Below are 27,314 nucleotides of genomic sequence, written 5' to 3' on the forward strand. Positions count from 1 at the left end.
TTTCCAGTCAGTCTCTGTATGAGTCAGGGAAGCTTGAGCCTTTGGTGTGTTCACTGTGTTAAACAACACCAGCATCTGCTCTCATCGCACTGTATAACTGCCTCTGGAAACCTCTTCGGAGGCAAAAAACACCTGTTTGCTGTCAGGCTTAGGACCAGCATGGGGTGAAAAGACATGAATAGAGGGTCCACAGAGGAGGGCGAGGCAGGGAAGTGACTGATGGATGATGGAGGAGAGAAACTGAACAGAGGGTCTGAGAACGAAGAAAATAGGTAGAGACAATGGTTGCTACAAAATAGAGTTACCTGCAGGGGTATGAACATCCCTCACCAATCTCAGTGCCGTAAGTGCAAAATAAAGGTTAACACCACTTTTACCACCATTCTTCTGTAACTTTGATGTTGCACATCTGTCAGTTTGATCTCTTGATGGCTATTTCAGTCAACAGAAGCCTTTTTTGCTGTTTATTTTTGCTGTTTCTTGTAAAGTCTCCTTCAAAACAATCTTCTCTTCAAGTGACAGTAATCCATCTCATATTTTCTCAATGCTAGAACGATTGAAACTGTTTCAGGATATCAACACCTGTAGCTGGAGAGAAGACAAATGTTTGTAACCAAAGATGGGCTAAGTTGCAATCTGTCTTTCTAATTTAAATTATACATTCCCAACATCTCAAGACAGTCAGATCAAGCTCAGCAGTCGTAACGTGACGAAACATCGTAAAAGATGTAACAAGGCCGATGAATAGGGAATAGGGAGTGTTAGTGTCTCGTATCTGCAGAGACCCTGTGGCCTTCTGCCTGGATTTCCTATTTTCTCACTTTGTTGCTACTCAGGACACTCTATCAACCCAAAATGTGGCTATTTAACATCACAGTTCACAAAAAGGGAGCAGGATAGACATGTTCTATTGCTACCACCCACAACTTCTGCTAATAGAAACATGGACATAATTGTTGTGTAATAAATTGAACTGAACTGAACTGCTGGGCAGATAGCAGCTTCTGCGGGAATAGACTTCAGACCGGTCCAGAATTGATAACGGGGACAAGAGACGATCTTGCCCTCTGGCAGGGTCTTGATTCTGTTGTGGCTTTTAGGCCACACTGCATCTGTTCTGCTCATTCGGCTGAGGAAGAGTGGTGTTCGGGGGCTAGGCCTCAGTACTTTAAACTGAAATATGTTCTGCCTCTGCACCTCTCTACTGTGAAAAGTCAGAAAAGAGAGAGCTGATGGCTGACAGAAGTCACCTAAAGATGGTTTCACTTGACCTGCCTTTTCAGAGCAGGGCGGAAAGAGTACAAGGGGAGATAAGCAGACACATCCACATCTTTGCACCTGAGGACAAAGGAAAAATCCAGACGGAAGATGGAAAATGCATTGAGAGTTTGGACTGTGAACACAGACAATCTCTTCTATGAGAGATTTATTGTGTAAAATGTATGTGAGACTGAATTAATAACTCTGACTTATAAATATCATTTTAAATCACATTCCATGCCTATTGTGCATTTTGGATACAAAATACAAATGTCTCCAGAGCTAATCTGCATCTAGTCTGCACCTGACACTTGTGGAAAAGGGCTCAGTACATCTGGACTATATTTTATAATAAAAAAAAAAAACATCACAAGAGATATGATTTTACCTCTGTGGTTGGTTCGGAATACTCAGGTGCAGGATAACGAAAGAAAGGAGCGCCACCTACAGAAAACTCAAACTTAGGAAAGACATAATCACAATAATTAATCAAATGTTTGAAATTTGGTCTAAAACATCGCCCATTAATCAGTTCTTTGAACCAAAAGGCGACACAAAAGTGGTACAATTTGTGTTCTGAGAGTAACTGCATTTCTTTCTTTCTCTTCCCCTCCCCACCCACAGAGTCAGGCCATGCGTATTGTTCGGACGGTCGGCCAGGCGTTCGAAGTGTGTCACAAACTGAGTCTGCAGCACACACAGCAGAATGCAGACGGACAGGAGGATTGCCACAGTGAGAAGAACGGCAATGAATCCTCTGTCGCAGGTACACAAACACACGTAACACGCTCCTGCTATAAAACTTAACATCCCATTCTTAGCGGCAAGCATTGTGGGTAAATGTTTAGCACTGCTGCTCCTGAGTTGTTTAAACTCATGTTATTTGTTTGCAGTGATCTGTCCTCGCTGTTGGTTCACTTCTTTGTGACAGAACATGAGTCAGAAGAGCTACAGAGAGTAGGGTGAATGTTTCATGTCAGAGTGCTGCAGTTTAATCAATTGCGTATCTGTTGCAGCCTTGTAGAAGCTCATTGAAGGTTCATGAAGTGAAGTCAGTGCCAAATGAAAAGAATAAAAGGCAGCTACAAACTCCCTCCTAGGGGAGTTATTTTTATTCCTCATCTCTTGTTATATCTTTTATCCAGAGTTGTTCTGGTAATCCTTGGGTATCACTGAACACTGAAAGGCATGTCAGTCAGGGGAGGTCAATACACAGACCAGAAGAAATATTGTGTTTAAAATGTGATTCATCACAAGTAAACCCAACAGAAAAAGTGCTGTTTTAGGGCAAGGACAACAGTTGAGAACATGAACAGATGGGCAGATGTGTGGGTGGAGTTGATGTAGAGTTGATGTTCAGAGTTCAGTGTGCCGTAGCAGTGAGTGTGCTGATGGAAGGGGCTGAGGATTTATCTGGGTGGAGCTGTAGAAATGTTGTCTAAAATAAAGTGTCTGAGAGGAGAAAAGAAGGGTCACGTGGCCGATGTGTGAAGTCAAGCTTGTGCTTGTGTGCTAGCATGCTCATTGCCAGCTGCCTAGTATTGGCAGTGTAAGCTGTTTTCACACCTTTGGCTGTGTGTTCAAATCAATGCAATTTTTAAATGACGCTGATAATAATAATAATACATGACAAAGCATGATTTAAAATGAGATTTGTCTTTGTACTACAATACCATTCTTTTTGTTTTGACTCTGCCTTTTTCATTATTCAGCAGATACCTAAACCTTCTTTCTTTCTCTCTCTCCCTTTTGTTTTGTTAAGTTATAAATGGCTGAGGCTTTTAAAAAAAGGAAACCACATACAGCCAAACCACTTCTGGTTTGGCTGAAATAAATCATCAGTTTGCAGAGTAAGATGTGATGTCATGGCATACCCCAGGCACCTAATCCCACTTACTGTAGCTGCCCACTGACTGAGCTAGTTTGTTAACAGCAGCTAGTCCTATATTTTTTGAGGAAATCTAGATAAACAAACCAGGGTAGAATGTTTTTTAGGTCACGGAATAAAAAAATATCATACTGTATCAGTAAGGACATGCTGGAAATTGTGTATAAAGTCCAAAAATAACGCAAGATCTGAAATCTTGGCAGCACATTTTCAGAGCGTACACAAACACCTACACACTTCTAACACAGTCATATGTCTTCAGATGGCACAAACAGATTGTACTGCACACACACTCCACACACACATATACACATTCCAGCCTGCATTGTGCCCAAGTTGGCAAGCAGGAGAGGGCGATGCTGGAGTGAATGTCACGGATGAGTCAACCCTAAGAAAGAAGGCACCGCACAACAACACTGGTGGGCTGAGCTACTTTTATCTGTGGCCTCGTGCCTGGACAGGATGGGCTTCACTGCAGCCCAGGGACACGTGGCTCTGAGTGGTGTCTGAGAGGACAGACATGGGGGTTCAGCAGTTGGAACAGTCCATGATCTGAGCCCTTTCACAGCATCGTTCCAGTCATTACAGCAGCCTGGCCTGGTCACCCTCCCCACCAGGCTGGGGTGCGTTGTCTCCACATCCTCCTTCAGCCCTTCAGAGACAAGCTCTCTTTCACATGCTGATGAGCCCAGAGATCACCCACGCTCTATAACTGTACATTTACACAGAGTGAAAGGACCCCACATGCATACAAACTCGGGCCTGTACGCACACCCTCACACAATTGCTGTCATGGTGTGTTAAGCAACACAAGAGCCGTCACGGGCAGCCAATGAGCTTATCTGGAGAACTAATTATCATGGAAATAAAAGGAGAAGGGATAGAAGAGTGGGAGATGGCGGATTACAGAAACAGAATGCTGGAAGAAAGCATGGATAGTGCAGGGGAGGAGGGAGAAGAAGAGATGGATATTAGAGGGAAAAGGCATTTGGGTTGGTGGAGGATGAGAGGAGCAAGAAAAGATGAAACGCAGACGAGAATTAGAGAGGAGCAGAGAGGATGGAGAACTGGGTTGAGCAGCAGGGGTCCAAAGAAAAGGAGAAACGGCAGAAAGTACGGAGCAAGTTCTCTCAGAAGAGGCAGCATTTTTGAACAATTGCACGAAATAATGCCGCATAAGACGAACAACATAATCTTTTTAACAAACAAATAACTAGAAACGTGACTGACATCACTAGAACTAATGAAGCCTACTAAATGGAGAGTAATGCCAAACACACAATAGTGTTATCATTTTAGTTCACATTACCATAAGACATTGCGGTGACATAGGCATTCAATGAACACTGAATCTATGGTCAAGTTTAAAGGCCATATGGGGTTTTCTTTTTAACTTGTCATTAACACTCAAAAAAGTTAATATGACATTTTTTTATATGACCAAACAGTTTTGACTCATTAGCTTTATGACGGTCATTATCTATTAACCCCATGCTGATGGAAAGTTGGCTGAATTTTCGTTGTCTACAAAACATTTCTGGAGCATCATAGCAAAACAGCATAGCAGCACTTACGGTCACTTGTTTTAAACCTCAAAAATAAAAATGAAATGGCCCAAAACTGCTCATCTGGCATTATCCAAGTCTCTGGAATCCCTGAGATCCCAAATTCATTGTAAAAGTTGTTATTTGCACCCTTGAAGCGTGGTTAAGCTCGTGTACCTACAGTACCTCAGACGGTATGCTCTCTTACACACCTCAGGTCTCTAGCGACCCGTCACATTTTTACAGAAAAACATGAGAAAAACAATCTTTTTATCTTTTGTAGAACCAAATAGTTTGAAGAATACCTGGGAGTTGTGAGTCCCTAGCTGGGTGCTTCTTTTATTCACTTTTGAGGTTCAAGGAATAGTTTGGCATGTTTGGAGTCCGGCTTGTTTGCTGGGCAGAGGTGCTGGGCAGATGGATACAAAGTAAAACCATAAATCATTCTCTATGTATTTCTTTACATACTGTATCTTTGAAGGTAGGCTAGCTGATCCCCCCGCTTCCTGTCTCAATGCTAAGCTAAGCTAACAGCATTCTTACTGACAAATTTCCAACTTTTACTTTGAATATTTTCACCTACTAAACATGCAAACTATTCAGTGAAGAGTGTTTGATTGCTTTACAGAGATGTTCTAGAAAGCTCAGTATTTTATGATATTGCTGTTTCAGAAATGAGTGCATTTGATTTAGCAAACAAGAGTGAGTAATCATGACCACAATGATTCTTTCTTCATTTGGTTACTTTTCATGTTTTTCAAATGATTGCTTTTTAAATGAAACTTCTTTCACTTCCATCTATTCTTGGTAGAAGTCAGCGCAGTCTCAATAGCTCCAAGTGCAGCTGTATATTTTTAGTTCAGTCACATTGCCTGAGAGCAAATGCAGTTCAATCCGGTGGGAGGTTGTCAAAAACTCTGGTCGAACAAGAAAACAATTCACATGCATGTAAATTATTAACTAGAACACTGACACCTCATTTTCCCTGTTGTACATTTTGGATCTGCAGAGGTTAGGATGCACAGCCAACGACTTCAGGCTTCAGGGGAAGAAATACAACAGCTGTGACAAACAGTGTTATAGTTGTGTTCTGGTGACTTGCCTGGTGAGGAAAGTCAAATGCACTTGAAATAGTAAAATATTGAACAGAATTCACACTGCCGAAGGGCAAAAAAAACAACTGTATCATTCTGAGAAGGTTTGTACAACCCGTTTAGTTAAATCAACCTTTTGCTAGAGGTTAGACTGAATATTTTGAAATCAGTGACTGACGATACATGTAGCCTACACTCTTATTCAAGAGTTTCACTGTCTTGCTCTGGGACAAAGCGTAGCAGCTTTTGACCGTGTTTTATTGAACTTAATTGGATGGTTTTCTTTGCCAAAGATTTTTCAAGGACATCTAATTTAGTTAAAAATTCATCTTGACTGAATAGAAAGTGAAAGAAATGTCTCAATGTAGACAAGTAGAACCCATTTCCAATGTCACAGTTTGATTCAACAAACTGAAAGAGGCGGATGAAACAAGTTACAGTGCTTGTAATAAACTGTTTTGTTGCGGTCTGGATTGATTTTGTGCCATACACAGGAAAAAGTGCTGCTCTTCATTGTTAATGATCTCTGCTTCAGAGGAAACATGCCCTGTGTCCAGTTTGGCATGATTTTTCCATTAATAATGTATGAACTATAATGATAACACAGTTTATAAAAGCCCCAAATACAAAAAGGAAACAGGAGAGCACTCTCTGCATTGTGTTATGTTTAAAAATGTGCATTGTAAGACAAAGTTGTACCACTGAACAGCTTGAACATGAATTTTCTGTACACTCTTTGATCAAACAATCATACTTACAGTATGCTATGCTTCTGTCTTAACTGAATGTTATCATGTGTGTCCACCCATGTGTGCCTGTGTACATGCTCATGCCCACATGTGTGTGTGCAGGCGTGCGTGCTTATCCACCTGTATGTGTGTGTACTTTCCTCGGCTCAGCTCGGGAGCTAACTGGCGCTGAGAAGACGGCGTCCGTCACCGAGGAGACGGATATAGATGCGGAGGAGGCAAGCCAAGTGCCGGCAGCAGAGGAGTCAAACCTCAACAGAGGAGTGACTGATCTGGACGCCACTGCCAAGACAGCTGAGCAGAACCACTCCGAGAGCAAGGTAAATCATCTCAAGTATGCGCATGTTATGTTATATCGCCTCCTGATCTGTCATCATGTTTGGTATCAACATTGCTGTTAACAAATAAAATTTAGTAAACGATACACACTAGAAAATATGAATAATGTGTCTGTACTTATTCAGAATTCAGGTTAGAAGGATGAGATATTAGAAGTTTGGTAAGAACTTCTCACCGAGTTTGGCTCCTTGCACTAAGCTTTCATATTGTTTGCCCATGGCGGGCTTTTCTGCTTCTTAATTTGAATATTTTGTCACTTGCACAAAAAACTGCAATAGTCCGTCCAATCTCAAAGCATCGTTAGTGTTACTGTTAGTTAAAATGAATTATGTTTGTATTTATTTATGTATTTATCTATCTGAAATATTTCAGTTGAAAACTTTGCCCATACGTTTAATGTGTAATTTGTGTCACTGAAAGATCCAATACTGGTTCTTAGCTCAAAGTCCTTTTCTTTCCATATTTTCATTTTTTAATTAATGTACTGATTATTTTCTCAATTAATGGAATAATGATGATGAACAATTTTCATCACGACTACCCAGTGCCCAAAGAAATAGTCATTATCTATCATAACTGCAACTGCTAGGTAAATCTAGCAAGAGACTATTGTTTGGTAACACTTTACACATTATTTTTTTATATCTTTTTTTTCTCTTCTATGTTTTTAAAATCGAGTTTGTGGCAACAAAACTTGATATTTTAGACGAGGATTAAAATGAATTTTCAGATGCTTTTAAATGCTGAACCATGAATCCTAACCCTAATTTGTGTGCCTTAAACTAGCCAGGTGATAAGAACAGCATTGATACAACATAAAATTGAGTATTGAACATAAAGAAACATATCTGAACTTTGAAGAAACTTACATTCACAACCATTATTCTGATGATTGGGTTGCAGGCACTTGACTGGAATTGACAGCTTTTGAAGCGTCATGTCAATATTTTGTGGCTTATTTTATTGCAGCACATCTTACATTCACTGGCATGAAAGAAGGGTGTAATAATTAAGAATAGCGGCACTCTGGTGGCCCACAGGTTTAGACACTAACCATAGATTGTAACAGGGAGAGGAAAAAAGATCCAGAAAAAGACCGCCATAAAATAAATCTATCCAACTAAATCGGAAGTCAGTCAAGTGAAGCCTTTGACATCGAATATCTCTTCACACCCGTCAGATCAGGCTGACCTCTGGGTGTAACAGTGGATGTCTTTACATAAGTTTAGTTTCATGTCTTTGAGGCTCTCCTATTTAAAATAAAGTCAGTGAAATTAAGTTAACGGAAAGTCTGTCTAATGTACGGCATGAGTATAGAAATAGCTCCAGCTTCTTCTATTTAAAAGCTGTCATCAGCAGGGTGGCAGCTGAGCTCCAATGGTGCTACGCCAGTCATACGGTAGATGTGTTTGTGTTTCTTGGGCCCCATAGTGTTAGAGATTTGATACAGCTCCGTCTGCTGCTCTCTTGCATGTAGAAACCCACCTCCAGCCGTCTGTTTACAACCAGAGAAATGCTCTCTCGCCTGTCTAGAGGTGTCTGAGCACGGCTGTCTGGCGCAGCAGCGTCGTAGTTGCAGCTTATTGTGATTTTCCGATCGGATGCAGAGGTGTAATTGTGTTATCTGATAGAGGTAGCGGTGGGAGGACGACGCTGCATGATGAGGGCAGAGAGGGGGTGCAGGGTGATGTTTATTACACTGCTCTTTGGCTTGAAACCTTGGGCTCTGCGTCAAGTTGGCAACGACGGTGTATCATAATCATTTTATTCTGTTTTTATTTATTACTTCCCACCGCCTGGCCTTGCTGAGTGAAGCAGGAGAGTAGTGGACGAGGATATAGGGAGGACTTGGACTAGCTCCATGTGTTGTTTTGTGCCCAGCTAAATATTTTTCTTCAATATGGCCCTCAAGTACTTTTTTTTTTTTCTTCCATGTACCATCCATTCAGGGAAATTATTGCTTTTTATAGTTTTAAGATTCAACCTTGTCTCCTTAAAGCAAAATATCCACTGTCAATGGTTTTCACTTGGTTTATCAATGAAATTGCAAATGGCAACTAAGGTATCATTAACACACACTCAATCCACCAACACCTCTCCCTTTGTGACAACGATATATTTGTATATTTAACGAACCCCCAGACATCATTACCCCTACAGCTAACATTAATTAGCAGTTTTTTTATTTTCAGGATTTTCAATCAATTGGCCAAAAAGTGAATTGATCCCATACACGAATATCAATGAACAATATCTGCAAACCACACCTTTCAAAATAGCAATAGCTTTATATATCATGGAATTATGATATGATATGATTATTACACCTCTGCATGATAAAAAATTTAAAAAAACAGAAGATCTTCTACCGGTGAATTGGCAGAAAAGCATTGATCAACTTAAGAAAAACATGGAGTTTTGGAAAAGCCTTCCTATCTCTATGGCCAGTGCTATGAAAATGGTAGTTCTTCCAAGATTTCTTAAAAATGTTCAGCCCATTCCATTATTTATTACTCTTTCTTACTTAAAGCAACTACACTCGATCATTGTACCCTTTTCCATGGAGCTGCAGAAGCTTAAAGGAGAACTTCGGTCGATTTAAACATGCAGCTTCATTGCTCAAGCTACCCTTGACTTGCCAGTACCGAAGACGCGAACAAATTTGGTCCAGCCATTACAGAGCTCCGTGAACGGAGATGTAGCATTGAACGCTAACAGCATGGGGTCAGAACTTTACACTGTGTTTTAAGCGTCTTAACATGCTCCACATCTCACACCAAAAGTTATGCAACATCAGCAGACACCTTAGCACACAGCACTGTAGCGTGTATGACTCAAAATGAATAAAAAAGTAGTTAAAATAGTGTGTTTGTGCAAGGAGCTACTTACCTGTTTGTTGACATCCGTGTGCTGGTAGCTAGACCAAACTAGCATATCCATCGAGTCGGCACTTAACAGGCTTAACAGGCTATTGTAAGGCTCATGGCTCATGACAGGCTGTAACATGGACATGTACATTATGAACATAAACACGAAAATGCTGGATTACGTTTCCGTCTCCGCCAGTGAGGGAGTAAGTGCACACTCGACGGATTGACTAGTTTGTTTGTTAAAACAATGTATTTTTTATGCCGATGAGCTCATCCACAATCTTTCCTTAACAGGGTGTTCTAGCAGCCTAAACCAACTTTTGAAAGTTCACAAATAAAAAAAGAATAAATCCAAATGCAAATCTGGTGTGTTTCCATAAACTGTATTTAGCAATTAACTCGGCTACGTTGAGCGTAATTTCATCAACATATGGACTGTATGTTGTGTGGCTATTTAAAGCATGGATGTGGAAGTAAACTGAGGCTAGATGGAAACAAACCAGGAGACAAAACAGCAGTTATGTAATGTTCTCGTGCTCATACTGTAGTAATGTAATATTGAAATTTGCCCTTACTTGTGAACTACTGAGCCTTTTGAGGATGCTCCTTTTATACCAAACCATGATACTATCGCCTGTGAAACAGGTGTCTTTGTCTTTTGTTGCTCCTGTCCCAACTCGTTAGAAATGCTTTGCTGGCATCAAATTCAGAATAAGCAGTTATAAAAATCAATGAAGTTTATGAGGTAAAGCATTGCACTGTTTTCAGTAACACTTGCGTCCAAAAGGATAAGAGAAAAGACCTGTTTGGAGAAGGGGTTGTACAGCTAAATTAACAGAACAAAAATGTGATTAAAACAATCATGATTGGTGGTTTCAAGCAAGTGGCCTGCTCTTTAGTCAGAAATAAACAATACACTTGGATTCATCAGTTGGCCATAAAGAAGCTGTGGCCTGAAAAGTTGCCAACTTTTTGTGCAAAGTCTCAGCATTAGCCAAGCTCGTTTCAGCCAAGCAATTATCATCAGGGAGCATATTTGCCATCACAAGCAAGCTTGCATTACTTATGCTCCCTTCTGGTCAGATGGTCACAGGCACCAAAACTAATTCAAAGCAAAAGTGTTCTTTTTCACCTTGCCACTAAAAGTGTCAAATACTCCCCTTTGCAGCAAAAGCCCCGATCTGTAGTTAACTCTGGATAATTAGGTGGTTCCTCAAGCAGTGTCAATTAATGGTAAATAATTAAACAGACAAGCTGTTAGGCAACACTCCAGGCCAGAGTTTATGAAACTTTTCATCAGCATCCAAATGAGAACATCATGCCACCTTAGGCTCCAACATACCTGTTAACTTACCGCATGGAGACATAGCAGAGCATTTTGGGTCCTAACTCAGAGTTACAAAACCAAGCCATTCATCTGTTTTACAGTCCTTGGGTCCCATTAACGTTAGAGTTATGAGACTTTTTATTACAGGCCCTGATTGAAAGCAACACAGCATGAAATCACTGAGACAACGAGCTCTCAGCGATGACCTCTATTCTCAGGTCATTGGAAGAAGTGTGTGTTACAGTTTGTGTTGCTGCTCCTTGATGTACATGAAATTATTCAACACATTTGTCACTCTTAACTGCTTGACGGATTAAATGGGAATGTGCAGGGACAAGTGGGTGATGGTAACATTGAATAAGATGTGTGTGTATTTACGTTGGAGCACATGTGTGTGCATTTTTATTACACGGCTGTGTGTATTTCCTTGGAGCAGAGGGATTTGATTCACTACAGGGTTTCTCTGGAAGCTCATGAAAGGGAAAGCAGCCTGCGAGTGTTAAAGTTCATTCTCTTCCTGTCAGCTCCCGTTAGACTGACAAATCCCTCGGCGCCCTGCGTTCAAACGATCCCGGAGGACTCCGGGAGCACACATCAATCCTGCCATGGGCTTTGTGGCCATGAGGTTGAGTCGGGACGTTTACTTTCAAAGGGCTTGCATCAGAGAAAGTATTACTAAAAGACAAATTGGACAGACAAAAGTCACAGTTTATAGATAACTGCATTTTACACATTTCCAGAGGCTGCGCTTGTGTTTTCGACAGAGACAGATGTTCATTGGTGGTTTCAATAAAAAGTGAGAGCCATGCAGAAGAAAAGAAAAAAAAGAGAGTAATATCAGACTGTGCATGAAACTAAATGTCAAGATGATTTCATACCCTGAAACAGAATCCCTCTCAATCATATGTTTGTAAGCTCTGTTCAGCAAAGAGATCAGTGGAGTATTTTAGCTAAGTTGAAGATGAAGAGAGAAGGGGAATGTGTACGCATATTTAGATGCGCATGTTTGCTTTAAAGTGAGGCCGTACAACCACGCGCTTGATAGAGGTTTTGCCTGTGGCCCACTCTCAGATAATGTCGGGCAGGTGTAAACACTCTGATCCACGAGTGTAGCCCTACAGGCAGCACTCCACTGAAAGGCGCTCGTTTTTGGTTTTTTTCTCTCGTACCATCATTAATGTGCTTCCATTATTTTTGAGTTGAAATGACAAGCATGACCTAACATGGATGGATTACTGATGGGACACGACAGGCACTGGCCAGGGGGCCAGATAGGTCAGAAGGCCCTGGAGTAAGATCCTCTGTTTAATGAGACTGAGAGCAGTTAGTTTACAACAGGTCAGCTGTAAATAATATGTGAAAGTTGTCTTCTCATATATTGTGTTTTTGTTTAGTTTTGCTATAATATTATAGCAGTAATAATAATCAACTTCATTTATATAGTACTGTTTAATAACAAGTTTACAAAGTGCTTAGCAAGTCTAAAAACAAAAAAGTGCCCTGCTCAGTTACAGAATTATATATTGACAATAAATACTAACATAAAAAAAGACATTAGAGTAAGAGCATAAACAAGAAAATACACAAATTAAAGGCCATTTTATAATAATAACTTTGAAAAGAGGGTTCTGAGGTAGCTTGCTTGATTCTTAACAGAAGATTATTCCATACTTGTGGAGGCCTTACAGCAAAGGCCTACCACCTTTTGCCTGAAGCTTCGCCCTGGGTCCTGGTAGTAGCAGCTGATTTGCAGAGCTACGCGAACGAGCAGGAGAATATAAGGTTACAAGGTCATTGATATAAGCAGGAGTGATTTCAAAATGATCGATACAATTAAAAAATCACTTCTAATAACCAGGGGTAATCAGCACAATGAGGCAAGAGCAGGGGAAATGTGATCATCTGTTTTATTGTGAACCCTAGCAGTGGTATTTTGCATAAATTGGAGGCGGTTGATTGATTTCAGTGTGCTGTACAGCGTACTGGGACTACATTGTGATTAAAATGCAGCACAATTAGCAGAGGTTTTGGCCTGTCTAAAGTATGATCACCTCCATGAAAACCTTTTGTTTAGAGATTAGAATGCAAAAAAAAAGTCAAGTTAATTGTTTCAGTGTTAAATATTCCGCCTTCCTTACATAAGTATCTTTGTCACAACTGTTTGATCGCCTCAATTGAGAGATGATTGCAAAAACAAGTGTGTCTAGGGGCCGATATATCCATATCAGAAGTGATTACTTCCTAATATTTGTATCGGCGTACGACCCAAAAATCTAGTATCGGTGTTTTAATGATGAATAAAGCAATTTAAAATAGAACAGCAGAACATCTCTTAAAGAAATGTGACTCTTAATCTCAAGTTTCTTTTGACGATTGTCCAACAATATTGTTATATTGTATATTTTACTGTAGTATTTGCTGTAGTATTATCCCTGAAGTCGGTGTCGATCTGCAGCTGGATCTGTAAACCTGAGCCTTTTCGTCATTTTTCTAATATCACTGAATCGATCAACAGAATGAAAGATACATTTTGCACATGTGGTTCTACGTAGGAGTAAACTAGTCTTTTTACACCTCTGTGCCTATGACTCATAATCCGTTCATGTAGCCTATGGACTGAATTATTCTAAATTGCTTTGGACAAAAATGTCTGCTAAATGCCCTAAATGTAAATTGAAAATCTAAATGTGTCATTTTTTTTTCAAACATCCAGACAAAACCAGGATTTTGGACAGACCTGAGTTCACACAACTGAGAATAGTTGTGTCAATATGAACTGTGTGAGCAGTTGATATGCAAAGGGTCTCTCCAGGGACTCCAGCCTCCCCCCCACAATCCAAAGATATGCAAAACAGTGAGGTTAATCAGTAGCCCTTTTTAGATAGAAAAGGCGGCACATTTGCTCCAAGGTAAGGACGGCAATGTGCCGGCCTGTCTTTCTAAAAGCCGCTTCTGAGGTAGGCGTAAACATGTGACATGACATGAAGCTCGAAGTTGGGCTGTGAACAATGACAACGAATTTGACTTCAAAATAAGAGCTGTACATTACACCCCATTGGAGTTTAGAACTGGGTTCTTAGTGGGGGGCGTTTAATTTGAAAGTAGCGACCGTTCCTAGCTTGCTGCTACAACAACAGGCTAACACAACCAAACAGCTACAGAGACCGAGGAGACGCTAGCATCTCCTGGATCTCAGCGGCTGTCCAGTTGCTCATCTTATTGTCCGCGGATGAAATGAGGGACTGACTGCTGTGATCAGCTGTTTCTTGGTTTTAAAACTCCCTGGCTGTGGGTCGCACAACAGTGCAAGTCATTGACACCTCCGCCCACCTCACACAGGGGCCACCACATTGCCGCCTCGTTTTTAGATAGCAGGCGAGGCGGAAATAAGTGTACCCTCCGAGGCAGAAAATCGGCCGACCAAAAGAGACCCCCAATTTGCTGGCCTCTGTCTAAAACTGCAGACCGAGCCGCCAAAAGGACGGGCAAATTGGCGGCTCGGTGCCCTGTCTAAAAACAGCTAGTTACTCTAAATTGTCTGTAGATGTGAGGGTGAGTGTGAATGGTTGTTTGTCCCTATATGCCAGCACTGCGATGAACTGGAGACTTATCCAGGGTGTGCCCCACCATCAGGTCGATAAGCAGTTTCAGATGATGGATGGATGGATGGAAGGATGGATGATGGATGGATGAATATGCAAAGAGAAAACTGACATCAAAATGCTAGGGCTGCACTGCATCACTATAAAATACTTTCCAAACATGAGCCTGTTAGTATGAAAATATGAATGTCCTTGCTGTTTCAGCTCAGGTTGTCATTGCCTTTATCCAGTGAGACTGTAAATAACCTGAATGCAGCTTTCGCACCTAAGATTACTCACCTGGCCTTAGGGCAGGTGATGATGACATGAAGACAGAGGTAGGAGGTGTGAAGTGAATGTGAAGGCAAACATAAAATGGTAGAAATGACTGTTTTCCTGTTTCTGTGACTTGGAAATGAATGCTTTGAAGCCCATTACACAGCCGTCATTTTAGAATAGCTGCAGTTGCAGGAAGATTCAGAAGACACTTTTCAGTGAAATAGGAGACATCTAACACATTTGCATGTTCTTAGACTCTAAGACAGAAATTTTATTGAACGCAGATTTTTCTTGTGTTTTTGGAAGTCGAGGAAAAGATCTTAAAAAATTCACCCGATCAGTCTGGTCACAACTGCCCCAAAGCCTCTAGTCTAGAGTCTCCCTCTCTGGTCTCCATCCTTTTATCCACAGCTGACAACAACATCCACTTCTCCTCTGACTAAACTCTCTAACCACTTTGCCTCAGGGACACACACACCCACACACGCTTACACCTGGCCTTTTTTTTCTGGGCCTCGACATGACAGAGACGTATCTTTTCAAGACTCTTTAAACACAAGCAGGTAATAAAAAGTCAGCATCTCAACTGTCCACTTACTGTAAACTCTAGAGGTTGAACTTTCTAAATGGGAGAGATGAAATCAGAGTTTACACCTGCTTGGTCTCTTGATAGCCTTGCAGTCTGAGGGTTTGGTTTTTACAGCATCCTTCTTGCCCAGCTCAGTCACTAGAATAAAATGTTGACACAGTACAATTGCCCAGTTATTGGGCCAACATTTATTCAGGCAACTGGGTTGTCTTGACCTGTGTGTTTCCGCCTACATTTACTTTCAAACATGCATATTTGGAAAAGTTGGTGGTTTCAACCTGCGCCTTGCACATGGGAATGTTTTCCTAAGAGTTGCTAGCTGATAATAAACCACAAGGAGCCTAGCCCCATAACAACTTTAAAAACAATGACCTTTTCATCTAAAGCAGAGTTGAGTCAATCCAGGACTGATCAGGATTTTTGCAAGTTTGAATTAGCCTGATGTTTGTTTTCATGAAAGTCAACACAGATATGTCGAGGGAGTGGTTGAAATGGTCACCAAATGATCATATGCACTTTTGCTTCCACACATGGGCTTGTTTCACCACTCTCTCTTTCTCTTTTGGTACCTCCATCGCTTGACTTTCCACTCCATTAGTCTGGGTTTTGTGCTGACATTTATTATGTCTTTCCAAAATTGACTGTGTACCAGCCAGTGTTCGAGATAGTTATGAGGCACTCACACACCCAGACTTACAAACTTCTTTTGGGGCCTGGAAAAAACTAGTAGGCATGCAAATAAGTTTGAAGCAATTAGGCAGTCACACATTTTCCAATCTCAACATCTTGTTTCAACACAAATTACATCTTATTACAAATGTAAAATGTCATTTGTGCCCTGAGCTCAGGATTTAGTTGAAAAAAGAAGACTTTTATTTGAACAAGCATACAGTTTAATTTTCAGTCTCACAGACAAATTCACACCTGCTAATTCCCAAGTACACACACACAGCTGCTGTGACGGTAAGGGAACTCTTCAGAACTTAAAACATTATTACTCATCCCTAAATTATGGTTATCCCTAAATTATAATTAAAATAAGCCCAGATCCATGAGTGTATATTCATGAATTTCACAGATTCACTCAGGATAGCAGGAAATCCTCTTAGCAAACTATAAGCTGGAGAAGAAAGGGCATTAGGAGGCTGTAAAGCGATAAAAACGTAATTTACTCCAATAGAAAAGGATATTTTCTATTAAAGACTAATGTCTCGGGATTGGAAGCACGTGACGAGACCAAGATGGCAGCATAGTGAGGAAGCTCCCTGCAACCACGCACCATTTCCCTAAAATCCCTTAAGTTACTGGCCATCATTTTCGCTAAAAAACTCGGCGCTGATATGTCCAAATCAACTGCAGCCAAACAGTGCGACATTTTTACCCGAGCACGCAAGACTAGTACGGCAACTGGCAAAGCAACTCCGCCAAGCCCACCGAGCGACCTGGAAGCTAACGTTAGCATGGCTAATATAGCTGAAGTGTTGAGGGAGCTGCAGTCGCTCCGGGCAGACATCGGAACAAAGTTGGACAATATCGACACCCGTTTGACTGGCATGGCAAACTCAATGGCGGTGTTGGAGTGCAGTGTGTCTGAGGTAAAGCGAGATGTTTCCTCTAATGCAACACACATCGAAGAAGCTGAACGCCGCATATATGATGCAGAAAATGCACTTGAAAAAACTGAAACGGCACTTGAGTTAGCCACTAAGCGAATCGCCTATCTTGAGGCCAAGACAGACGATTTAGAGAACCGTGGCAGGAGGAAGAATTTACGTCTGTTCGGTATACGAGAAGGGGCCGAGGGTCATCAGACACTCCTGGACTTCATTAATGACAAGTTGACACAATGGCTGGGGACGGACCCTGACAGATCATTCACACTGGAGCGAGTTCACCGCACGCTAGCGTCGGGGAAGCCCAACCAGAACAGAGCCATCCTCATCCGTTTCTTGAAGTTTCAGGAGAAGGAGTTTGTTTACCGCGAATCAAGGAAGCGAGACATCACATACGATGGGGTAAAGATAACGTTCGTGCAGGATCTCTCTGCAGAAACAGTGCGGATCCGACGGGGGTTCAACCCGATAACGAAACTGTTTGTTGATATTAACGCCTTCCGGGGATTTCAGCATAACCCCTGCAAACTCCGAGTGCTGTACAACGGCAAGATGCATCTTTTCTCAACGCCACAGGAAGCTGAAAAGTTCTACAAAAGTATCCCACAGCCAAACCACCACAGTGAACTGAACTTGAACAGAAGAAACAGCTGATTAGCAATGGGCAACAGCTGTAGAGGTCCAGCTATGCTGAAGTAAGATTTTGTCGCTGTGAGTCAAGTCATGGATATATGTTTTTTTTTATTATTATTATTCTTTTTATTATTATTTTTATTTATTTTACTTCATTTTTATGCTTGCATTATTACGTAATAATGTAGGCCAGTGTTTCTTCAGCGCCAAATCTATTAGGATTGGGTAGATTTTATTTATATATCTTGCAACTGATGATTATATATTATAAACGTGAGGATATTATTTTAATATGGCCAAATTGTACAGTTTTATACTCTGAAAGGGATGTACATACATATATTGCAATGCGAAGTGCGTGGTAGATGGCATTGATTGTTTTGTTAAAGGTCCTGGTCACGTTGACCAGTTGCTCCCCAAATACTGTGGATCAACGTTCCTCAATTTTCCGAACTAAAAGGGAGGGAATGCATTTCAGCAGTAGAAATGCTAGGTTCGAGGGTGGGACTGTTCGAAATGTTGAAGTTGTATTTGTAGGGATTTGTCTGTGTGTGTGTGTGTGGGGGGGGGGGGGGGGGGGATGGATATGTGTGGAAGGGAGAGGTTGTACTTGCACCACTTCTATTTATTTGTTTCTACAGTTTCTAAAATGTATATTTGACTGAGATAGCATTTTATGGATAAGTCAAAACAGAAGAATATTTTAGACATTCAAATTACAAGCTGGAATGTAAGGGGAATGAGAAAATTGGCCAAACTGAAACAAGTACTAAACAGGATAAAAAATCTCAACTCAAAGATAGTCTTTCTACAAGAGACCCACATGATTACTTCAGACATACACTCATTGAGTAAAAGATGGCCAGGTCAGGTATTTCAGGCTTCCCACAGTACTTATGCAAGAGGTGTAGTCATTCTTATACACAAATCAATTCCATTTCAAATCATAAACACTACCCAAGATCCATATGGAAGGTACATTATAGTTCAAGGTAATATTGTGTCACAAAAAATAAATCTTATAAATGTATACGGCCCTAACGAAGACAACCCATCATTTTTTGAAAAGCTGTTTCTTACTGTGTCTGCCTTGGAGGGACTTTATATTTTTGGGGGAGATTTCAATTGTGTCCTTGACCCAGTGTTAGATAGATCCACACAAATTGATATGACACATGCGCAAACTAGGAAAACACTAATTAACTATATGGAGGATTTAAGATTAGTTGAAATTTGGAGATCACAGAACCTAAATAAGAGGGAATATTCCTGCTATTCAAGCTCATATAAAACCCACTCGCGTATTGATTACTTCCTAATCTCTAGGGAATTGATGTCCAATGTCAAGAACAGCTGGTACAATAGTATAGTAATTAGCGATCACGCATCAGTGTCTATGGAGATTAATTTAGGTAAGTTTGAGCGCTGCTCAAGATGGAGGCTACAGGTTTATCTGCTCCAGGACCCATCCTTCGTTAAATTTGTGGAAAGTTGCATTGATAAATATTTTGAAACAAATACAAATGAAACTACGGCCAGCATTAGGTGGGAAGCATTTAAGGCCTACATCAGAGGAGAAATGATCAGCTACAAGAGATCTAAGACCAAGCGCTATAACCAAGAGTTACATTCACTAGAAAACCAAATAAAAAAAGCTGAAACTGAATTTTATAATGATAATGACCCTGTAAAATTACATAATATATCTGTTATGAGAGCTAGTTATGATAAGTTAACGACTGATAAAGTTGCTGAAAGCCTAATGTGGATTAAACAAACATACTACGACCAAGGGGAAAAGGCAGGTAAATTATTGGCATGGAGGGTAAAGAAAATACAAGCTGAAAGAACTATAAATAGTATAAAATCAAACTCTGGCAACTTAATTATGGACCCCGTAGAGATAAATAACACTTTTAGAAATTTTTATAAATTGTTATACAAATCAGAATGTACAGAAAATAGAGAAGCTCAGAAGACATTTCTTGACCAGTTGCAATTTCCGACTATATCAGAGGACGAGAAAATAACACTAGATGGTCCATTAACAACAAAAGAACTTGATGAAGCTATAGGAGATATCAGTAGCAGTAAAGCACCCGGACCAGATGGGTTACCAATCGAGTTTTACAAAACATTTAAAAGACAGCTATTAAGGCCGCTTCTGGACATGTATGAAGAGTCGTTTATGAAAGGAATACTCCCAGATTCTTTAAGGTTAGCTATAATAACCCTAATATTAAAACCAAATAAGCCCCCAACCGAATGCTCATCTTACAGGCCAATTAGTTTAATGGGATGTGACATAAAAATTCTTTGCAAAACGCTCTCTAGAAGATTAGACAAATACCTCCCTCAGCTGATCATTGATGATCAACAAGGTTTCATACAAAATAGACAAGGTTACCATAATATAAGAAGAGTCCTAAATATACTATATGAGAAATATGACGCAAAGGACACAGCACTGCTGTCGGTCGATGCAAGCCAGGCATTTGATAGGATAGAATGGGGCTACCTCTTTGAAGTACTTCCAAGATTTGGGTTAGGGAAAACGTTTCTAAAATGGCTCCAACTGCTATATACAAATCCAACCGTTGACATTTTAACCAATAATACCATCTCCAAACCCTTTAGTCTACAGAGATCCACTCGCCAGGGTTGTCCATTATCTCCACTATTATTCACATTAGCAATTGAACCCCTAGCTATGGCTGTAAGAGTCCATAAGAGTTTATCAGGTATAACAATTGGGAAGGTGGATCATCGCATCTCTTTATATGCGGATGATATCATATTTTTCCTGACAAATTTAAAAAATAGTATTCCTAGTCTAATGAGATTAATTGAAACTTTTGGAGGGATATCCGGATATAAAATTAATAATTCTAAATCAGTGTTAATGTTTCTCAATAAGGAAGAAAGACATAGTCCCATAATAGATACCCCATTTATGACAACGACTGAAGGTTTCAGGTACTTGGGTGTTAAAATTACTCCTGAACTCAGTGAAATAATCTCAATAAACTATGACCCTCTGGTGGATGATGTAACTGAATTACTGAATCGATGGTCTAATTTGCCTATCTCCATGATGGGTCGAATAAATCTTATAAAAATGTCAGTTTTACCTAAATTTTTATACTATTTTCAAACACTTCCATTGCCATTGTCAAACAAGTTCTATGATAAGCTTAATAAACTACTTGGTCAATTTATTTGGAATAATAGAAAAGCTAGACTCCGCCTTAATCTACTATATTTGCCTTATGAAAGAGGGGGGCTTCAACTTCCAAATCTTAGATGGTACTATATGGCTTCCCAACTGACGGCAGCATCGTGCTATTTTTGTACAGCGGCGCCCCCAGCCTGGGTAAACATTGAACAGGAGTCCGTTCCGGATCTACCATTAAAGTTGTATATATATTCCTCTGACATAAAAACATTAAAAAAGCACACAAAAAATCCGTTTCTCAAAAATACAATTTCAATATGGCATGCTGCACATAAGCATGTGGGTGACATGCCAGCACTGTCTCAATTCACGCCTATTTGGGGTAATGCACAGTTCACACCCGGCAAGAAAGATGGAGGATTTAGGTTATGGAATGTTAAAGGCATTCAGAAAATGATGGATCTTTACAAGGATGGAGTTTTGCTTTCCTTTGATCAGCTGTGTTTGAGATATCAAATTCCAAAAAAACACTTCTTCAAATATTTGCAGTTAAAAAGTTATATGTCTAAAAAATCTGAACAAATAATGTGTATACCACCTTTATCAAAACTTGAGGAAGTTACACTTGTAAATTTAGGAAGGAAAGGACATGTATCTAGATATTACAACATATTAGTTGCAAATAGCCCTGAATCAGCACGCGATAAACTAAATGCTTGGAAGCTGGATATTAAGGAGGATATTGATGAGACGGATTGGAACAATGCTTGTTTAAGAGCACAAACACAGACAATTAATACAAGGTTTAAATTACTCCAATATAAGTGGCTTATGAGGATGTATATAACCCCTGTCAGGCTTCATCATATGTCTGCTAATATCCCTGATGTGTGTTCTAAATGCTTGACTGAGAAAGGGACTCTATTTCATTGTCAATGGGAATGTGTGAAGATCCAGGATTTTTGGAAGGATGTTTTAAAATGTTTGTCAGACTTGTTTAACACCAGAGTCCCTTTAAATGCCGGGCTCTGTTTGCTTGGAATATATCCGAAGAACTTTAAACAGACCTTGAAACAGACCAAACTATTGGACTTTGGACTTCTCCAGGCCAGGAGGGCAATCGCACTGTGTTGGAAGAGCATGGAAGCACCATCACTACGGATGTGGATAAAGGAACTATTGCACTGTGTTGGTCTGGAAAGACTAACTTACATTGCTAAGGGCAAACGGAAAGACTTTGCTAAGCTTTGGGAACCATATATGAATATAATTAAAGATGGAAGGGGGGGCCCAACTTGAAAGAAAATCGTAAATGAGGATGGAAAATATTTATTTTATTTTATTTTTATTTTACTTTAGATAGGTGCAAGGAGATGAGGGTGTGCAGGTGTGCGAGAATGTGTGTGTCTGGGGAATGTGAGTATGTGTAGTCCTAATTTAAATTGCATTGTCAAATATTACTGTTATGTTTATTGTTGGGTTGTTCTAAGAAAAATGACAATAAACATATTGTGGAAAAAAAAAAAAAGACTAATGTCTCGCTCACCAGAAGATGTATAAATGAAATATCCACTATTGCTGCTCTATAGCTGCCAGCCACCAATGGTAACACTGAATGCTCCAGTGCAGAACAGCACCCATGACATCAAGTGTTTTTTATTCACTTGACAGGAAAGTATAAATAATGCTTTTTGTTACTTTACAGTTTGTACACTGACTGATCGGCCACTAACGGGTGAAATGAATAACATTGATTCAATGTTCTGCGGAGAAACCTTGTTTCCTGGCCTTCATATGGGTGCCACTTGACATGCACCACCCATCCAAACACTGTTACAGAAGTACATGAATATTATGGCAGTGCGACTGTGAGCAGAACCAACAGTATTCAAAAGAATCATCACTGGGGCATCCCTAGAGGTCCTGTGTCCAAACTCTGTAGCATCTGAGCCAAGCTTGATCCAGGGTGGGGGCTCCATGGCTTTGACCTACTCTGGCATATCTCGCAGATCCTCAATCTGATCTGGCAACTTGGAGGCCAAGTCACCATCTTGAGCTCGTTGTCACATTCCTGGGGTCATTGTTGAGCAGTATATGCAGTGTTGTAGGCAGGGCTGTACGCTTAGCTTTTTCACTAGGAGCACAGGTGCTCCTAAATAAAAAAATTTGGGAGCACAGAAACAATTTAGGAGCACTATGAAATTTCTTAAATAACACAATTTTATCATTAACACTCAAATCATGTACACAGTAACACACATGTGCACTCAAACATATAAACACAGTGCCATCATAAGGCCTACTGCAACCCTCAATTAAACACAGAGAACATCCCTGTCCCACATCTTTTTGTAGTCAGGTCGCCTGGCACTCTTGGCTGAGTTTATCCAGCGTGTGAAAAAAGAAAGAAGTTGTAAGCTATGACCAGTGTTGGGCACGTTACTTTTAAACTGACTGACTAACTGAGTTAGTAACTGAATTACTCCACTATAAAAATAATTAGTTACCAGGAAAAGTAACTATTGCGTTACTTTTATTTATTCCCCCTTTTGAGCTCGGCATTCATTTTAGCATACTCGGCATCTACATATGTATTTAGAAAATGTATTTATGCGTGGCGGACCGGCTCCTGTTCTCCCTGATATTTTACCAGTGAAGCTCTTAAAGAGTCTAAGTCAACTGTTGATAACGGGAGCAAGTTATCCACAACATACCTGTCTATCATTGCATTCAGTTCAGTCTGTGTCACACGTTTTTGTGAAGCTGTTAGCGGAGCTCATGTTAGCCACACCTGGCCTGCTATCATCATCAACAGCGTCAGCAACGGAGTTTTTGGCCAGTGTTAGTTTTGTAGAAGCGTGTGCCACTGAGAGATGCTTCATTAGATCAGAGTTGCTTACAACGGACGTGAACAAAGGAGATTAAAGTAGTGTCTGTACTTCCACTTTGAAAACGTTAACTTTCCCTCTGGACTCTTCATTGCTGCAGTTCACCTCTGCTAGTTTGTGTGTGTGAGGCTGCTGTGTGCGTGTGTGGCTTGTGTGTAAACCGAACATTGCCACTGATTGGCTTGAGAACTCTCACTCAACGTAAGAGAAGCCAGTCATCATCACTTATGCGGTTGTCCCGCCCCTCCCTCCTCCCTCACCGGAGGAAAATAAAACAGCTCTGCAGCTCCGGTGGCTGAGAGCCGAGTCGGATGAAAACAGCTTCAATGATCAACTTCAGTTTGTAATGCGCCACATTTAGTAGTCGGTAACGGTAACGGCGTTGTAACGATGGAAATAGTAATTAGTAGATGAGTAGATTACCCGTTACTGAGTAAAATCTGTACTCGCACGTGTGCTCCCTTTTTATTTTTTCTATCTATTTTTAGGCGCATATGCGAGTAAAATGCTCGCACTGTACAGCCCTGGTTGTAGGGGTTATTCTCCTGCTGGGGTGGATCATTGCCATCAGGGAGTGCCATTGCCACAATGGGGTGCGCTTGGTCATCTTTCGATGGGTGGTGTGCGCCACGTGTCATCTATATAAATGCCACTTGTCTCACACCACCCAAGGTTTCCCAGAAGAACTTTGCATTTTACGAAGACCAGTACGAAGATCTCAACCAATCCTATGAGTTCATATCTCTAAATAGATTCACTTAAGACATTTTATGAGAAGATCTGTGACTTCAATATTGAAGTTCTAGAAAATATTCATGCTGGACTGTGAAATGCAATATGTGGTTCTGTATCAGTCAGTACGTTTACATGCACAGCTTAGTCGGATTACAGCCATAGTTCGACTATGCTACTCATCAGACAACTGCAATTGTCTGAGTATTAGGGCTGTCACTTTTTCAAAAAATCAAGTTCGACCGAATTCGAAATGACAATTTATTTCGAATGTATTCGAATACCGCCCCGCACATGCCAGTGAGAAAATCGGATTATTGGCCGGAGCATGTCATAGGTAGGTGGCGCTGTACTCATTTCAACTAGTGGTAATAGAGCCACCTCAGGCTGACTCTTTACGTCACCAGCAACAACAAACTCTGCCTCGGCATTCGAGAAAGATGGCGTACGAAGAGCGAGACGAAGCTACATCTTTTCACATTTCGTATGTGGTGTACATGATAATTATGCAAACTAGATGCACAATGGCACTCTTTCTTGCGGTTATTTCTGAGGAAAGACGCTGCTGCCGTCCGTCTACTTCCAGCTCACGGCCCCGGGAAAGAAATCTCGCGCCTGCGCAGAATGCAAAATCTGATCCGATCTGATGGAACATATACATGCAGGAGTAGTGCGACTATCAATCGAATAATCTAGGTGTTTTCATTTTACTATGAGAAATCCGATCTGGTCCGATTTTAGTCAGACTAAGGTGTATACATGCATCGTAAAAATCCGATCATAGACGGACTAACCCAGTTATTCGGTTTTTTTGAGTGTCATGTAAACGCACTGAGCGCTGATTAAACCTCTAAATACTTGAATGCCCCAGCTCAAACAACACTAGAGAAAGCCATCCTAAAGGTCAAGCCCATATGATAGCTTACCAGATTGCAGTCCTGGGCCACAGGCCCGGTGTCCTGATTTTTTTCTATCACAGCAGCTAGTTAACCACATTCACCTGGCATTCCTGGTCTCAAATAGACACTGATTAGACACCCTAAACTCAAAACCAACAGGATTCTCAACGTTAGGGACACCCAGCAAGAACAACAGCTTTAATTACTCGGACATTAAAATTAATGCCAGCAAGTGTGTGACTGCATGGCATCATTAAGAATTAACGAGGTAACCATTAGCTGTGGAAACAAGAATGGCATTTAGAATAACTTGGACACAACAGTGGCTGTGGGAAAGAGCAACAAAGGCAGCTAAGATAATGCAAAGGCACAGAAAAAATATGTTGCACAGGTGCAGATATTGTTTAACAAGCTCTCTTAGTCTGGCCACTAGACACATGGTTTAAAAAAACAGGCCACCTCATGTCAACAAAGATCACAAATTGTATTGAAATTTTTGTTATTTGGGATTTTTTCCTGATATGAACTTGTTCTTGTTTGTAATGCCGCCAGTGATGGTTGAGTTTTCCACGTGTTTGACAATAGAGTTCTCCTGATGTCTGGGAGTGCAGTCATGGGTGTATGGCGTGAACAGGAGGGGCCTGAGCACACAGCCGTGGTGGGGCTCCTGTGTTAAGCACTAAAGTAGAGGACGTTTGATTGCCAATCTGGACTGTCTGGGGTCTGTTAGTGAGGAAGTCTAAGGCAATCTGTTTCATTGAAGAGATGGAATTGAATGCTGAACTGAATGTTTTTCTTTTTAAAATGAAAATGTGTGAAGACTGAGTGGCAGGCAGTGGGTTCATCACTACAAGCATCTCAATTGAAATATTGATTACTGTGAGGTGGTTTTATTTTGATGCGTGTAAGCATCCTAACTGGCTCAGCATATTCCTGCTGGGCTTTGATTACAGTATAGAAAACCTCCCTGACATACATCCATGTTAAGCATAATACATTATGGGCACAAGTTAATGTCACACATCTCAAGGTGCCAGCAGTACTGGCTGAGATCATCGTTTGTTTTCCCAAGTCACTATTACAGTGTCACACGTGGTGGGGGAATATTCTTGTAACTGTCGAATAACAGGGAAAATTTAACCCAAAGCTCAGTTTGAACATGCAGCATTCACTTGACAAAATCCTTTCTACTACTTTTATTCCTATATAATGACTATTGCAATTGATGGTTAGATCTGATCTCACAGACAGTACCACCGTAGAGTGATCTCTGGGGTTTTTTCTCAAGAGCCCTTGATAAAGTTATAAATCTGCAGCAAAGGCTGTCAGCAGTTAAGGAAGCCAGACGCTGTCTAACCTCATGGTGTTTTATTACCTCTGCATCCAGTGTGTGTGCCTGTGTCTGTGTGTGTGCGTGTATGTGTGGGAGGTGACAGTCTGTTTGACAGACAGAGAGCAGCTAGTGTAATCACAGCTGGAGGACGAGAAGTAAAGACTTCCTCCATCCTGTGTCATCTATCTTTCCTTGTCCTCTCTGTCCCTTTCTCTTTTTCTTCCCTGGTCTCTTCCTCACCTCTTTCTGTCCCTCAGTGAGTATAACCAAAGGCTAAAAGATAAATGTGGATTCCAGCTGCCTGCTAAGAACCTGTATTAGCATGTGTATGTGTGGGAATTAGATGGTAATAGCTGAACTGCCCTCTGGCAGGCCAGACTCCAGCCGTTATCATGAGGAATTTCAGTGGTAGGCCGTTTTTCTTCATCCTCTTTAACTCCCCCGCTCAGTTTGAATATTCTACTCTGCTGTCTTCTGTAATTGGCTTTGACTGTGGTAAACACATTTAGGATTCAGAGGGA

The 27,314-nt window shown here is 40.8% G+C and overlaps 1 protein-coding gene across 1 annotated transcript in view; it reads left to right on the forward strand.

Moving 5' to 3' along the window:
- Positions 1–27,314, forward strand: part of LOC115591073 (carboxyl-terminal PDZ ligand of neuronal nitric oxide synthase protein-like) — a 107,733-nt gene that overhangs the window by 51,814 nt on the left and 28,605 nt on the right. The window contains exons 4-5 of the mRNA XM_030432708.1: positions 1,885–2,026; positions 6,638–6,855. Of these exons, the coding sequence (XP_030288568.1) occupies positions 1,885–2,026; positions 6,638–6,855 (360 nt within the window). The remainder of the gene's footprint in view (positions 1–1,884; positions 2,027–6,637; positions 6,856–27,314) is intronic.

This window comes from Sparus aurata, chromosome 11, assembly GCF_900880675.1.
Source record: "Sparus aurata chromosome 11, fSpaAur1.1, whole genome shotgun sequence".
Classification (NCBI taxonomy): Eukaryota; Metazoa; Chordata; class Actinopteri; order Spariformes; family Sparidae; genus Sparus; species Sparus aurata.